The sequence below is a fragment of the Diprion similis genome, chromosome 6 (assembly GCF_021155765.1).
Source record: "Diprion similis isolate iyDipSimi1 chromosome 6, iyDipSimi1.1, whole genome shotgun sequence".
Lineage (NCBI taxonomy): Eukaryota > Metazoa > Arthropoda > Insecta > Hymenoptera > Diprionidae > Diprion > Diprion similis.
This window is the reverse complement of record NC_060110.1, coordinates 7,951,731-7,969,055: the sequence shown is the minus strand read 5'-3', so window position 1 is coordinate 7,969,055 and position 17,325 is coordinate 7,951,731. Positions and strand designations below refer to the sequence as shown.

General features: G+C 36.9%; 1 protein-coding gene across 1 annotated transcript in view; it reads left to right on the top strand.

The window, feature by feature from the left end:
• Positions 1-16,704, top strand: part of LOC124407090 (Krueppel-like factor 9) — a 40,968-nt gene extending 24,264 nt beyond the window's left edge. Inside the window, exons 3-4 of the mRNA XM_046882910.1 lie at positions 14,559-14,709; positions 16,478-16,704. Of these exons, the coding sequence (XP_046738866.1) occupies positions 14,559-14,709; positions 16,478-16,613 (287 nt within the window). The 3' untranslated portion in view covers positions 16,614-16,704. The remainder of the gene's footprint in view (positions 1-14,558; positions 14,710-16,477) is intronic.
• The last annotated feature ends 621 nt before the right edge of the window (positions 16,705-17,325 follow it).

Sequence of the window (17,325 nt, the reverse complement as noted above, 5' to 3'; positions counted from 1 at the left end):
AAAACGAGTCGGAGTAGGATGAGGAGCTTTTTGTCAGCGAGGACCAAAAGCCGTTCCTTTGCCAGGGCACGAATAATACCAGTTTGTAAACTCGAACGTTTCCGGTTCGAGTAGCCTTGTGCCTGGCCGAAAGAAATGTTTAATAAAAACGATAATAATTTTCGCTAGCCCTAGGTATCGTAGGTTTTTTTACGCAACAGATTAATATTTTGTTTCGGTATACTGCATGATTCCTCTTTCAATCAGACTTTATTTAACACGGTAATATCCTTTTCTGAAATTGATTTTTAGCGAAGGCATTAAAATACTTATTTTATTGATCGAAAATTTTTTATGATAAAACTGAGAATTATTTTCTCTGTGGGAGAATTTTGTTTAATGAAACAAGTGTTCGCATTGCCTATTTATTTACATGTTACATAAGTCAACTCGATATCTTACAGGAAAGAAGAAATAATAATCGCGGTAGGAAGATCGGATGTTGATTTGATTTTCCGTGAAAACTTCCGGTACGAATTTATATAGATGTTCGTTTCGAAATTCTCGTTTTAAAATTCTTGCAAAAATTTTTTACACATACTTGGTAAAGATATAAAATTTCAATTGATAATATAGGTAAAAACATCAATTTAACGGGGTTAGAATTTATACCTTCACTGTGTATACAATCTCGAAATAACAAGAGGCGGCAAAAGCGACCTCATGTATCGTTATCAGCTGCGCTAATGGCAAAAAAGTGATAAGGGCTGCGGTCTAAATTGACGAGAATAAAAACGCGAGACGGGGCCAATTCGGCCCTCGCATACGCTATGCGAATACTAACTATATATCAGATTATTTTCGCAACAGAATTGATACCAACTGCATATACATAGAGCGCTATATAGAAACGAGCGTTGCTGCGGCTAATTATATTCGTGCCGTCATTATTACAGCCGGACGACGAACGCGCATTCCTCTTCTTTTCCCCCCCTCTCTTTTCCATAGTTCATATATGGCGTAATTAGCATACATCTTGCGAATCGGTGCGGCAACGCAGTCTAACAACCGCATGTAAATTAATATGCATTCACCGACTAGCCGCGTTCGGAAAATCTCATTTTAGGCAAGACAACATTAATAAACATATGCGGGAAAACGGCGGTGAAATTGGAAACGACGAAGGAGATATTTAAATCTGTCGATATACCGCATGCGTGAAAGCCAGGGAGTTTCAATAGCTCATAAGGTGGTTACTTTTCATTTTCGCATTCGGAGCATCGCGCATTTTTTCATTAATATAAAAAACTCGACGAAAATCCTTTTTGAGAATCCATCGTATGGTTTTCACAGTTCGTGTGTTTCCATGTGTCCGCGTTATTTGTTTTCTCATCGTATTATACATATAACGTAATTATCGCCACCGCCTATTATTCAGGTCAGTTAAACGTTGACCAAAGGGGACACGAGCCGGGGCAAAAAAACTAAGATAAGCGATTCATGATTACACGCTTTTGTGTACTAGACGTGTTTCTTTTTTCTATTTACATGCCATGTAGAGAGAGAGAGAGAGAGAAGAAACTGCAAAACAGAATCGATCGTTTGTACGTATGAATACAGCAGAACTGGGCACAAGTCCTCAGCTGATATTTATTTTATATAGTATAAAACAGAATCAAGTGACCTACCTAATCAATGTTGAAAGAAAAAAGCGTGACTGTGACCCGAATCACGTTTGGGGTATCGTAACGTGCGAAATCGTTTCAAGTTGTAGCTAAAAGTTCCTGCGCACCTTATCGCAGGACGTGCTCGAACGATATCGCACAATTCCTTAAAATTCACACATCCGGTGCTTTGCGGAAGGTTGTGCGTACATTGTGCGTGTACCGATGCGGCATGTACAGGCAGCTACGACTAATGCGACAAGGCTTTCGCCTTGTGGCTGTAATTCCACACCGCAAACGGACACGCCTTGGACGAAGATCGTTTACGAACACGTTTATAAACATATGTATGTACGCGTATGGATATGCATATGTAGAGACTAGCAGCCCGTTGCGACACCGCCCGCGAATATTATCAAACTTTTCTTTATTCTGAGACCATTAGACCCAGCCATATGCCTTGGAGGAGTTTTTCGTTGAGCTCATCAAGGCCTTGAAAACTCTTCAACACAACTTTCCTCTATTGTATGTGTAAGAGTTTGGTGAGTGTTCGCATAAGCGTGTGATCACTTCCGGCTTGGCTTACAAATATCTTTATATTTCCAAAACAATTGTTCCGGTTGTAACAAAATATAGGTTAGAACTTGTCCAGACGTTATGGCTATCCACAGAAAAAAAAAGAAAAAAAAAGAATCAAAATCGGTTCAGTCGTTCGTTAGTTATGAGCGAACATACGGACAGACAGACAGATTTATTCTTGTCTTTTATACCTATATATGTGATGTGTAAAGATAGAGAAAAAGTGCCCTGACGCGTTATGCGAACGTGCCTTACCTCACGTGTTAATGTTATATGTATTGGAAACGCGAATAAAGATGAGAAACGGATACGGTTACGTATACGTAAAGACGATATTTTTATAGTTTTCAATTCCAACTAACTGCTAAAAAAAAAAAAAAAAAAAAAAAAAAAACCTCAAGAAACGCAATTAGTTTGAAAAGTTAAGCTTAGAAGAAAAACTAAACTCATGTAAAACCACAATTCAATGTAAAGGAGTTAAAGAGAAACGTGGTAAATATAGAAAAAAAAAAAAAAAAAAAATTCCCCTTTAAATGGAATCTCTTGTATCTCGTATAAATTCGTCATTCACATTTTCAAATTAGAATTTCTGACCATTCCATCTCAGTTTCTTAACTTTTCATCTCCACACTAAAACTCTGTCTTCCATTTTCTTATCTTTTTTTCTTTTTCTCTACCATGCACATGATTATTCACTAAATTAAAAAAAAATTTCCTGCTTTATCGATTTGAATCCGCAGTTTATGACACAGATGATTATAATAGAGTGATTATTAATTCTGCATATATACAGTATTACGGAGGAAGTCCACGTATTTGAAACGCGAAAAAGGGTCAACAGCCCCATTCTATGCGCAATTCTGAACAAAAATACTTCACCATATTTTCATTTTACGCAGAAATAAAGAAATGGTACAGATTTTACGAAATCGCAATAGAAAATTCGTAAACGTTATGCCATTTCTTTATTTCAGCGTCGAGTGAAAATGAATCGGAGTCTTTCTGTCCAGAATAGGATATAGAATAGGACTGTTCAACCCCTTTTCGCGTTCAAGATATCTCCATTTCGATATTTGGATATATAACCCTCTTAAAACCAGCAGGTTTCTTCTCCCCCATCGCGTCGACTATAGAATATATAGGGTATACTGTCCCGTTGCTAAAGATTGCACATGTTAAAGCTACCCTTGCGCTTGCATATTTTGGCAAGAAAGCAGCATCGCGATCGGATTGGCACTGGGCGTCGAGCCCGTCGTTCGGGTATACCTATTTCACCTGTCCCAGTTCACATGCACCTGTCCATCAACGACGGTGACGGGTAAACTTGCACTTGATATTGAAAGGACTTGTGCTGGCACGTTTGGGTTGCGATTCCTTCTCAATAACTGGCTCGCATAATTTTTGCGAAAATTATTTCCCCCTGCGATACGCAGCGAAATGTATTCTCAAAAGGAACGACGTCTCTTATTTCTACGTCAGAATCTCTATGCTCTTATTTATTGAACAAATACTGAATTCATTTCATTTCCCGCGTCCTTCAAGACGAGCTGTGACGCCTATGACGTCACGCTCAACTCTGTCAGGCTCTGCCATTGGTCCGAGTCGTCTGACGTAGATTATAGCGCGGTAAGTCGGCCGTTCGAACGGTGGAAAATTTTATCACACCGATCTGTGAGTTGAAGTTGACAAGTTTTATCTCCAGTTTTTGGTACCTGAAGTTATTCTCAAAAACCGTCTCACGAGTTCAGTTCTCATGACTATTTACCATTCAGATTTAATAACATTCATCCAGGTTGATTGTACATTGTTGATATTTAGATTTGTTTCACCACTTGAGAAATGGCCGGTATTTTTTTGTCTTATTTTTTTCTCACCTCGTTGATTGTGAAGTGATTAAAGACTAATCAAGATTGATGAGATTGACAGCACTAAATAGTGCACATCACATCTGTCACAGTTTCTCTGTATACGTGCGTGTACTAACATATCTTATTAGACGCATAGTGATCGATTGGAAATAAGTTGACAACACGTCATAAACGATGAACTTGACGTATTTTTCTATTATCTCTGACACGTATTTACGTCAAAATGATAGCGTTCCTATAATAATAGGCGTAAACCAGTGATGCTCAAATTTCGATTATTGTTAACATTATATATACTCATTGAAGAATTTCTTCCACCAAGATCAGTTTTATAGAAATTAAACTTTGGTTTAATAATTATGTTATCGTGCCATGCGTCAACTAATTCGAATTGAGCTACAATCTTCAAGTCTTGCTGAAAATCAGAGCCTTATACATAGTTTCACTTTCGTTAAAGTTATGAATTTTCTGAAATATTACGGCCTTGAAACTCATTAGTTTTTAAACACATTTACAGATATCAGCCTAAGTTTGAAAAAAGTATACAAATCCAAAAGTGAAAACACGAAGAAAACAATTAACTCGTATTTTTTCAAAGAATTTCCGTCCTACATTTGACCCAATTACTGCCTCGAAAATAATTCAAAGGCAATTAATTGATAATTGAATAGTTTGTGATTAAAAAATCGACTATATCGACGAAATCGAATATGAGATTCAGATACTTGCTGTATTAGACACGCGTGTATAATTATCTATGAGGTAATTGTTTGCTCCGAGTATTTCCGATAAATGTTTATATCTAATATCTATACATATGATGTTGACGGGTCTTAGACTTTATCCTCTGGGCGATTAACTAAAATTTATCCCTGGATAGATAACAAAACTGTTCGTATCTGTTGTATAAATACACCAGCCGAGTACCGCGCTTACTCACAGGTACCAATATACACAGATCGATCGATCGATCCATCTTGAGACGATTTCGATACTCGAAATTCAGATAAAGTATATAAAGAACTTTAATACGGTGTCCGATTATTGAGTCTGTTCATCGATCGTTGTATTACATATATTTGTATATATGTATATATATATATATATATATACACTTTTACGTGAATGTTATATGTATATAATAATATCTGCGTAATCGGTATTTGAAAACGGAATGATTGTATGCTTATTTATCGTTCAAAAAATACCGATCAGAAACAGCGATAGGTAATCGCAATTGGTTGAAACATGTGACCGCACAGGTAAGATTATGTCAATGAGTGGGTTAATTTGGAAAGAAAAAAGGATTTAAAAATAAAGACATATAATTGAATGCAGAAGCTTAACTGCTGATAAGATGTTAGTATAAGTATAACCATAAAAGAAGAAATTTACAATTAAATTTCTTGACAGTTCTCCATATAAGGACATCTAAAATTCGTAAACGTATTAAGGATATATTCCCTAGTTTTTGCTAATCCCAAAATTTCGTCACCGCCTCAAAAACTATACCGTACATGTATATTAATATATACTATAAAATGAAATATCTGTACTACAAGATGCTTTCGTGACCTTATTATTCACACAGCGAGAATTATTTGTATTTATTATCGTTACTTACTTACAATTATGTTGCATATTTTTATCTTTCAACTACACGGTGAGTTATAAATCGGACGCGCAAAATTGCGGCCAAATAGCAAGAAGAGTTTTGCGTTCGTTTCGCAAGGTATACATATAATAATATAATATATATACGCATGAACCGAAAGGCGACGGGCGTTCGCCAAACTGTGCATTGACCTACAGAGCGCGTGACAGTGACTATATACCCTACACTTGTTCATTTTTAGCCCGACCTAAGATTAGCCACCTCTTGCGCGAATTCGCGAAGCGCTCGTGGAAGATTTTCGAATCGCCTTAGAACAAGGCCTGCACAACGATGATGATGACGATGATGATATCGGGGATTCGAGTCCATTGTGCAATTGCGCACCCTGCGCCTCCTCGATCATCAATGTTAATACAAAGTCAGGAATGACTCGAGTTACTCTATCGAATCGCGTCGTCGCATGCTTGAATTCATTTATCTTTATTAATACGTTTTTCTCATGCGCATTATGTCTAGTGCCTACCTACATATGCAATGGAATTTAACAAACATAAAAATAACTATAACGTAAAGAAATTTTACTTTTATTGCACGATATTTATTCTACTAGAATATCCAGTTAAGTTTAAGAAAATTAAATTTCTTCTAGTTTCATTGATTCACCAGATAATAATTCATTCATTAAAAAAAAAGGCATAATTCTTCTCCGAGAAAGTTATGCCTCTACACATATATACATGTTTTACATAAATTACATAAGCCTTTGGATTTTAAAATATTCATGATGCCCGATCCAATACAGAAAAAAACTGTCCAGAAGTCTTTGGGGTGGCTGATTACGAATGTGAAATCAAATTTTCAAAATTCAATATGGCGAATCCAATCAGCAACCCCGAAAACCCCTGCATAGAGTTTTTTAGCCGGGTTCGATCAAATTTGAAATTTTCGTTCGCCATATTAGATCCGCCGTCTTGAAATTTCGAAATCTGATTTCAGACTTGTAATCAGCGACGCCAAAAACCGTAGAATACTATATCTTGTTATAAAAGTAGACTCAGCACGATAATGTGTGTCTCAAAGGGTTAACGCAACGTCTGAAAACATATGTTGTAACACGTGTACGAATACACGCAACAAGGTGAAACAGGCATTATATCGTTAAAAACCACGAACCACCGTAGCAAGTACTTAAAATACACGACATCTGCTCGACGAGAGATAACGAGGAAGAAATTTCTATTTTTTTTTTTCCTATATTACAATCCGCGATTTCTATAACGTCATACTGCACAAGCACTATCGCACAGTCATCACAGGCCACGCCGCTTATGAGCCGTCTACTTTATATAGAGATGATGATTTAAACAAGTTCTCATACTGGCCCAAGGCGAGGAGGAGGCGTCGATAGAAGACCGCCGATTCGATTCGCATTTATCGAATGCCTTATACGTACGGAAGCACGCGTTTGCTATATCTAATTCGTTTTGCTAACTGGAATAACTGCATTTTTATTGCTTTATAAGAATGCGAAGAAATCGAGGTAGAAATCCTCTTTCTTAAACTCGTTCATATTTTTTTATTTATATAATTTTTTTTTTTTTTTTTTTTTTTTTTTATACAAATTTTCTCCCATACTTTTTCTCCTCTATTCCAAATATCCAAATATCGTTTGAGGTGAATTATTATATACCTTTGCACAATGTACGCGCGCAAATTGCTATGCAAAAATGTTTATGCGTCACGTGTTTACTAATTTGTTTTCTCACTAACGAACATTAAGCTTTTCAGCGAATGCGAAAACTTGAATTCTTACGGTCATTGCCAGAGGTTTTTAATCTTTCTTTGCTAATGCCCCTCCTGTCTTTTAGCAAGATATTTACTGACGTATAACCGCTAACATTTTAACTTGTTTTATTCAGCTCACATGTAGGTAAACCCATATTGACGTACATAACTCAAGAATTTACTTTTCAATACGTATATCTAAAGCATAGGTATGAATAAATTCATTTTCTGAACAGTCCATAAATAGAACGCGATTCGAGTTCGGAACGACAACAATGACATCTTTAATTTTAACGAGTTTCTAATCGATTTTAAATCAATCATTGATGGATTTCAACAGGGTTTTATAACTTTTCATGAATTTTAAAGAATTTTTGTTGAATCTTTTATAATATGAGAAGTTTCACCAAGTTTTTATAAATCAATCCTTTTTATAGATCATTTTCCATCGATATAAAAAAAATTCAAGCACTTACAACCGGGAAAGATTGTGATCAAATCAATCGAGTGCATATAGAAATAGTGGCAAAACTTCTTTCCGGTTGTTAATTTCAGCCGCCAAAAAGAACATGGACCAGAATAATAAATGCAACAGAGATCTTTCGGGCAGCTAAAAGTCTCCTTAATTCACGATTCATTGCTCGGCTGTGTACCTATGCTTATTAAATAGGACTGTGCGGGTGTGACGTCCGCTTGGCAATCCCGACGCGCACCGTTTATCACTGGATGGGTTTAAAGTTGTGCCGGCACGTACAGCCGCAGTGCCTCTCCTTGCGGGAGTGCGTTAAACCCGCATGTTTTATTTCTCTTTTTAAATCCCCCTCCTCCTCTTCCTCTTCTTCCTCTTCTTCTTCTTCTTCTTCTCCTTCTTCTCCATCTTTGTCCCCCTTTTTCTACTATCCAGCCTTGCGTCCTTCCCGCGTGTAGGCGGACATGGAACTTCGAGTATTGAATTATACCTACACCTGGCGAACAACACAGACACACTTCCGTCGACGACCTTCGGAATAGATATCCTCTCTCTCTTTCTGTCCTCCATTGTCGGCAGACACCGAGTCCCATCGAGACGGAATATTGAATTTTAAATAAACTATAGCTAAACATGTTTCGGTATTCCAAAGTAAAAAAGAATAAACTTATTGGGATCGGATCTTGCAAGCTTGGAGAGATATCTACAACTAATGACACCACGGGGTCTATTTAACTAATTACACAACACTTTTTACATCCTATAACTAACTTCGTATCAATTCATTGCAACAATGTAAAAGTTTTATCACAATTGCACTTCTTATGTTTGCATTATATAAAGGAAATTTTTTTCGAAAAAAGTTACTGCCTTTCACACTTATGTGCATAAACTAGGCTACTTAAAAATAATCAAGTCACATTTTTTCATAATCGTTACCAATGATTATTTGCAAGCTTCGTGTTTAATTGAATTTCACTATTTTCGATATGTACACGCCTATATTCATATAAATTTACTACGGGTAACGTGGGTTTCAACAGGAAATGTATGTATACATATAGGTACAAAGTACCGATTGGTTTTACGGCGAAGTGAAAATATATTTCAATACATTTTAATTTATATTATGAAATGCGATGTAGCGAATTATAATGAGGAAAATGAAAATATATTTAGAGGAGTCATATTCAATTACCTAGAAATAAAGAAGTCATTTTTTCCATATTGCTATTCATTCATAATTTGTACGGTAATAAATGCGTTTAATTCGAAAAAAAAACAAGTTCAATTTCTGAAACTGTACGTGTAGATGATCAACGACACAGGCATAACTAAATGTAAATCACAATGATATTTCAAAATGAGTAAAGAAAGATAACATGCCGTATCTGCTGATATTACTACTGCGACACTGATACAATTTTAATTTTAATTCCATATCTCGTCAATGGCGTGGGAAAGTTATATAATTATTTTTCTGGGTCATTGCAGAGCTTGTCATAAAAGATACGAAAATGCAGATCTTACACAGGAATGACAAACCGTTTACGGACAAGAATTTGCGATCAATAAATAATGCGATATTGTGATATTTATTCTCTTATCCCTTAGAAGACTTGTAAGAAAAATAAACGCAACAAGAATATGAGCAGACACTGGTCAGAGAATTTGTTTAAGAATTTATTATTGATCATTTCTTCAAAAACAGTTCAAGTCTTTGCTCAAGTACAGCAAACGGGCCTTTTCTTCATTTAACGCTATCTCAATAACCGCGTGATTATAAAAACAAATGAACACACAATTCGGAATATGTTAAATGTTGCCACACTTGTGATTGTAAAATGATGTTGAAAAGTTCAATTTTCAGCTCTTGAAGCATGCTAATTTTCACACATTGTCTTCTCGCTAACGGCACGTGAAACGAGACACCCTGTATATGCAAACCCGCTGCATTACATATATAGTAAATACCTATCTATAGCGCATAGCTATATATCTCTTTGTGCGGTGCAAGGTGCGCGAACGAATAAGCGGAGGAGATGGAGTAGGTACACCAGACCTTACAGTACTTGTGCAGGTATCTGGTGAAATAGGGTTGGTGGGCAGATACACTGATACATACGTACATAATCGCGCACATACCTCGTACCGTCGTACCGAGGAACGAAGATGCAGCTATTCAGTAAACTATGTACCTACAAGATTCGCCGAAGGTTTCACCTTGGTTCATCCCTGCTGCTTCTTAGCCAGCTGCACCTTTACTGCACAACAAAAGAGCCGCAGTACCTAAGCCCCAAGGTATAAGGTACTGCACTTCTATGAGCAAGAACCGCTACCCATAGACCCTGTTTACTCGTTCTGCAGTGACAAAGAGACTCTATGCACACTTCGAACTTTTATTCTGTATACTACGTGCCGTTTTGAGGTGCCCGTAAGCCATGGCGAAGATTCAATTCAAGTAGACTACTGGGTATACGCTTTATTTTTACAACAAAGTCTAACAGCTGCAATATTTCCAAGATATTTGGATTCTGCTAGAGTTTTTTCGGAACGAGTGATGGAGCTCACTTTGAATTTTATCCATGCGACAGGGTGATCCAAAACCGTTGGGTCATTTCGAAAGGTTATGGTTGGCTGAGTCATTGGCGTAGGCAGGGGAAAATGCTCTGCACAAATGTCCCGTGTAAATTTCGTGCACGGTTTCTAGACAAAGGTTTGAAACCGAATGGATATGTGGGTTAGTGAGTTATCTAGCCTCAAGTTCACCATTTCATGCTCCCGGAGAGCTTATCAAGTCTCTTTCAACACGCAAGAACTTGTTATTGATTATCGAAACCCAGTATTAGCGATAACTTGATTGACTGATGTTCAGTTACGTGTTCATAACGACGTATCTGAAAGTAATTGTTAGAGTATGTAGTATGCATTATATTATACGCAAAGATCGAGAAACAGCATAGTTTTACTTTCTCAATGCTGCAGAAGATGTTTTCATTGTGTGAACATGTCGCTCAATTTCTATCTCAAGTAGCATAATATGTACAAACTCCGAAAAACATACCGTCAAAGCTCTTTTAAAATTTTCGCTGTCTCAACTCCGACCACTCGAGCATAATGACTTGACGCGAGACTTTATCGAGTACAGTAGTGATATTGATCGTTCGCCTGATTACCCACTCGACCTAAAGCTTTTCAAAAGCTTGTACGAACAGCGTAAAAAGATCTTAATAATTTTCCATGCTTTAGTAAGCACGAATCCCGTAGAAAGTGGTCGATGTAAAGTCATAGAGACTACAAGACCCCTTAAGAACATGACCTTCTCACAAACAGTTCTATATATTCGTATAGACTACGTGCTGAATAATACCTCTTCAAACTTGAAATATATCTCCTATGTGGACATGAATTGAATACTACTTCCGAGGTTCCACTTTTGTTTTAAATTTTCGTCCACGTAACATTCATCATTAAGCTTATGAACGAATGCACAAGCGAATTCGCCATAGCTCCATACAGAATGACGATAAATTAGTCAATCGGAATATAATATTGCTGGGGATCTTGTCTTTGTCCAGTTCCGGAAAATTACTCAATAGTCGTTCTCAGCTTATACAATTTAGTTCCAATCAATAATATAGGCATCTCCGATAATTGCGTCACGTGGCCCGAATCCAATATGGCGACTTCACTCGCAGACTTATGATACCGACTATACACGTGACTGTATTGCTTGTCTGCATGTATGTATTACTGAAATTGTACACCAACTATAGACGGAGAGGTGAAATGAGATGGATGAGGTCTGCCTGTGTGTAGATAGCTACGGCGTTCGCCTGCTTCACGGGAACGCTGAATTATTTTGATTAGTTAAATCGAGCATCAGACGAACGGTTCGAGCATAAAATTCACAACCAAATGGCGAAACCGTGTTTTTCGATGCTGCGACTGCGTCGAGCGTACAGCTTAAAAAAGAAACGAAAATGACGAAAAATAAATGAAAAAATGAAAAAAAAGTACTAAAACCTCTTACTGAAATCAATCTATCCGACTTTAATGCAAATAAAGGCTCCTCAGAGTGTATTTTTCTTTTTCCAACTCACGATTTTCGACCAAACGTATCACCTTAACAAACATGTTCATTTTGATTGTGGATGAATTCCTTATAAATCGCCTGAGACAAATCTTTTTTTCAGCTTTCCAGTTGATTACAAAAAAGTCATATTTTAAATCATTCTATATTATAATTAATAAACTTGTGCTTGATTCAAAAATATATAAATCTTCGAATAATTTTTAAAATGATCAACAACTGAATTTCTGATTTGGATTTAGAGTTTTTAGTATTTTCGCAATTTTCACATTATCCAACCAACTGAAATTTAAATTTGCTAGTCTAGCTATGATATTTATGAGCAAAAACTGAGCTGAGTCAATAAGATTCTTGATTCTCAGTGTGAAATAGTCTTGGCTTTTCTTCAGATAAAAACAATATCTTAACGTAACAGATTTTTCCGTGCTGAGGCCTTCTGCTCTTCGGCCTTGAATTACCTACGTACTGGAATTCTACATTCGCAGAATACTTCGGTGTAATGCTCGGATATTCACGCTTTCTTAAATTTGAATGCTCTTCTCGCATCCTCTGCTGCAGCAGAAGGAGATCGGATTAAATCGCTGCCATGCAAAGCGTATTCATATAACATGCTGCAACTTTTCTCCGCCCACACTCTAAGCGGTACGTGCACTTCGCTTCGCTTTGGAAAGTGCAACATATACGTATGAGGCGTTCCGTGCCAACTCGTTGAACGTCTGACCCTGACCATCTCCAGTCCTGATCCCCTTTCTCATACATAACATATCAATGAAGTCACAACTCAGAGACTTGTCCTTATTTGTTTGTTTCTTTAATTTTCAGAAATCTGTCATTTAGTTTTTTGAATTAATGGAATTCATTTCTTTTCTAGTTTTATTTGTCATCGTTAGTAATGAACGTATAAGTAATAATGGTTCTCTAAATTTCTCTGATTTTTGTGGCTTGTTATTAATTAGTATCTTTAAACGACACCTTCCATTTTTCTTCATTTATAATTAAAAGTATTCTTTTTAGAAAATAAAACTATCTTATACCACAATATCATTTCTCGGATCGATTCTTTTCCAAAATAAGATTAGTGAAGTATTCATCCATGTTGAAAAAAAAAAAGTGAGATGTTACGGGTACATTTACATAATGTTTACCAGACACATTTTTTTTGGAATTTATTAAATAAATACGGAAACATTAGATTCGAAATAATTTCTATATCAATAACGGTTTCGGGACAAGAGTCTGGAAAAATGACGATCTTGGCATGGAATGCCTCATAGTTTCACAGGGTTTGCTGCAGACGGTGCAAAAGCGGGGGTAAATGCACCTGCGGTAGTAATTTTCACCACAAAACTTTAAAGTAGCTTGTTTTGAACAGTTCGAAAGAACCGCGATGCAGTCTGCAGGAAAAGGTATTATCACATACATCTCTGCAGCTACCTGCATAAAGCTGCAGCAGTTCTACATTTTCTTTTTAAGAAGCATTTCAGCTGCTCCGTCACCCTCTTGTCCTTCGATTTTATCGTATACTCCTTGTTCACCCATTATTTTACAATTTTTTCATACTTTTGTCGACTCACTTTGAGGATATTGAAATTAAATGAAGAGCTCCAAGTTTCAATCATTTCTTTAAGGAATGTCAATTTCAAAAATCCAAGGCGTTTCAAAAAGTACTGAAAAATCGATCATCAAATCTACGGTTGACAAAAATCGCTTCGCCAGTTGATATCATCGTTTTCTTTCCATAATCTTGTAATATTTTTATCGCATCAGCGACAAAGTTAAACATGTCGATGAAAAAAGAATCTTTGTACAAATTTTTTTCCATTGGTTGAACAAAATTTGGAAAAAATATCTAAGACGAAAGGTGACTGCTCCACTCAAAGCTCCTACAGACAGTTCATTAAAATTAAGTAGAAAACCACACCAATAAAGATCTTGTCGAATCCTTAGTAAAGCTAGATACTTTTGCCAAATTATCGGCATAAAACTCAATCGCATTATCCTATTCAACAGAATTCAAGTGCGTGTAGCTTCTAACGTTATGGGCACATAACAAACACTGTACAGAATACGCAGAACCGGTAATCCAATCGGTTAAAAATTGTTTTTCTTCTTTTAAAGAGAATTGTAAATAAAAGAGCTATCGATCAAACCATCCGGTGAATTTAATTTGCAACTTTACGTCTCGTACGGATGGTAATTCAATTTAATCTGTTTACCCTTACTCTGAAAGGCCGTCGTTCCCCGTTTTCCTCCATCTCGGCGTGAATCCCGTTTACTATGATACAGCTTCGACGCCGCGACGCCTGGCGTCGCGCCAGGACTCGGTGCGAATTTGATTATTGTATTTATTTGCCCACGAATACGCGTTTAATATTTCTGTGCTAGAAATGCGAGACGAACATTTCGGCGAGAACGAAATTTGGTAGAATAAATTCACTCGCCCGTTTTGCCTGCTGCAGACTGTAACTAACTTATTATTAACCATTACCTACATTCGGTGTTTCAGGTGAACGGCCTTTTCCATGCGGATGGTCCGGATGCGGAAAGAGATTCGCCCGAAGCGACGAACTCGCGAGACACACGCGAACTCACACCGGTGAAAAGAATTTCTCATGTCCAGTGTGCAACAAGAAGTTCATGCGGAGCGATCATCTCAGGTAAGAAATGAATTACACTTATAATGTCTATTCTTTAACGTAGGAATTCAGTTCCACATCACGTCACCCATTATTCCCGGCGAAAAACTTAATCCAGGCCATTGTTGCTGCACGGGACAACGACTTCTTGCAAGTATAATGTAACCTCAGAATTTGCAACAGGCGAATGAAACCTCGTTAATTATACTTAGAGACTTTGAAAATATCCTTCAAAATATGTGTGCAAAAACTTTAGACTGCCTCGAGTTCTTTTGTTTGTTGTTTCTTTTTTCGTTCTTCTCTTTACTGTATAAGGTGTACAGTTATAAAAAAGTGCAAAATATCAGTATCTCTCTGGGAAGGAATACGTTCTCCAGAAAAGTGAGAACAAAATTTTGGATCGTGCACTCTCTACGAATGCAAAAAAAAAAGAGTAGATATACAGCAGAAAATACTTTTGCCACATCTTGCGGCATCCCGTCGACAATCGGGCGATTTTTTTTCATTACACAAACGATTGTTTTACTTTGTTAAATACGTTACGCTTGTCATGCGAATATATTCCACACAGTGTTGTTTCACTTGTATAATTTCGCAAAATGTTTTTGCAGATGTCTGTGAATTGATATTATGCACCTGGCAATAAAAAAAAAAAAAAAAAATTCGCATAGATATTTGCAGCTATTATCGGTAGGTTTTTCTTGCGGATATTTTCGTAGGCTTTGAATTTTTTGTTGACCTTGAATGTCGTTAACGTCTTTGTTTATAAAGGTTTTCGTACATAGTTTGGCGAGTTTTCAAATTTTGCATACTTATATAACTTAAATTATTCCCGAGAATGGCCTACTGCGGGTTATTATCGTTGGAGAAACATAATGTTTAATTCAGTCGGGTAAAATTTCATTATTCTAAACTGCAGGTTTACTAAATTCAAATTTACTTTATTTAAACCAAGCTTAATAACTTAATCAAGTCAATAGAGTAACTCGGCTTCAGAAAACTCGACTATGCGTTACATCTATAAGCAATTTCTCTCTTTAGCCATATTTTTAGTTTGTTCTGAATTTTTCGTGCAATATCAAATAACAAAAATACATTGATTGAAAAAAACACAAACAATAACATTAACAACAATCTGTTCAACGGTCAGTAATTCAACTGCAGTTACATATCGATATTCAGTGTTTGAAAATTTGCCTTAGAAATTGTTTGTTATATTGAAGGCTATGAGAGATCAGGGACGCACAGAATATAAAATACTTAATAAAATTTTTGTTCAATAAAAGTGGCCAAGTTTATTATAACACTTTTATAACCATTATTTCGTTATCAGAAAAAAAAAACTTTTTTGGTTAGAGAAAAACAACTTCATTTAAGTGATGTGTAAATACAGAGTACGAATACATTATTTGCCATACAACAAGTGTTTGTTGTAACTTCAGCTGATCTACACGTACATTTATCAAACGAATGTCTAAACTGCCTATTTTCCAATATTACAGCTAAAATGAAAATTTCTGGGTCATATTTATCCGTTCGCTTCGTAATTAAACCAACATATAATTTTTTTTTTCTCCCTCTCTCATTCTCTCTTTGCGGGTGTTTCTATTTGCGACTGCCAACCTACTCACTTTGCATTTCCTCACTCCCCAAATTTGCGCAGCATAATTTGTAATAAATAAAGACTATTTTCTTTTTTTTCTCTCCATTTCTTTCTTCCTTATATGATCTTGGAGACAATCATTGTTTCTCATTGTTCAGAGAGTTATCGTTGAATTCTTTGTTGCAGCAAGCACGCGAGAAGGCATCCAAACTTCGACCCATCGGTGCTGAGACAACGTCGACCGCCAACGCGAGCCTTCTCGGTGAATTCGAGCGACGGAACACCGAGCGAAGCGCTATCAGACAGCGTCCCATCGCCGTAGTCAGGTTATTAGAACAGCTGCTGTTAAGAGGCGTACGAATGTAAATAACAAATAAATTGTGAACAATAACGCGGTGCAACGCAAGATGAAAGAAAAAAACGACGAAGGAATTATCTCAAAATAACCGTCAGCGTAATAACTGCGTTGCACACGTTTCGTGCGGATATGCAGGCGTGCCACCACTCTGTGATCAGGTGTCGATCCCGTGGAATCGGAGTCTGATCAGCCCTGATCGATAGTTTCGAAAGATTCGCGAGTGAAAATGCACAATGAACCGATCGCATGATTGCTGTAATTATAATAGGCTCTTCAAGCTTTGCGGGACGAATTTGCCGGATTATACTACGCATCGACTATACACAGTCGCACGTGTACGTATAATAGACGAATCTCCATACGGAGCCACGATCTCGTGGCTTTTCGAAGGATAAATTTTCTCCTCAACGTCAACCTCGATGCTTGTCTGTACCGAGGATTGAAATAATATCATTAAGGTAGAATATCAAGAGTTCATTAACGAACTCCAGGGATTCGCCAATGTGTGCATCGTTGAAACGTTGTATATATAAATATATAGCGCGTTAGGGTGTATATTTATGCTTATGAATGGATAGTGTGTGCAACCTATACAGAGTGAATTCCCAACGACTGCACTGCGCACAGTCCAAGAGCGGCTGTTTGCCAGGGTGACCAACAACAGTCATAAATTTAA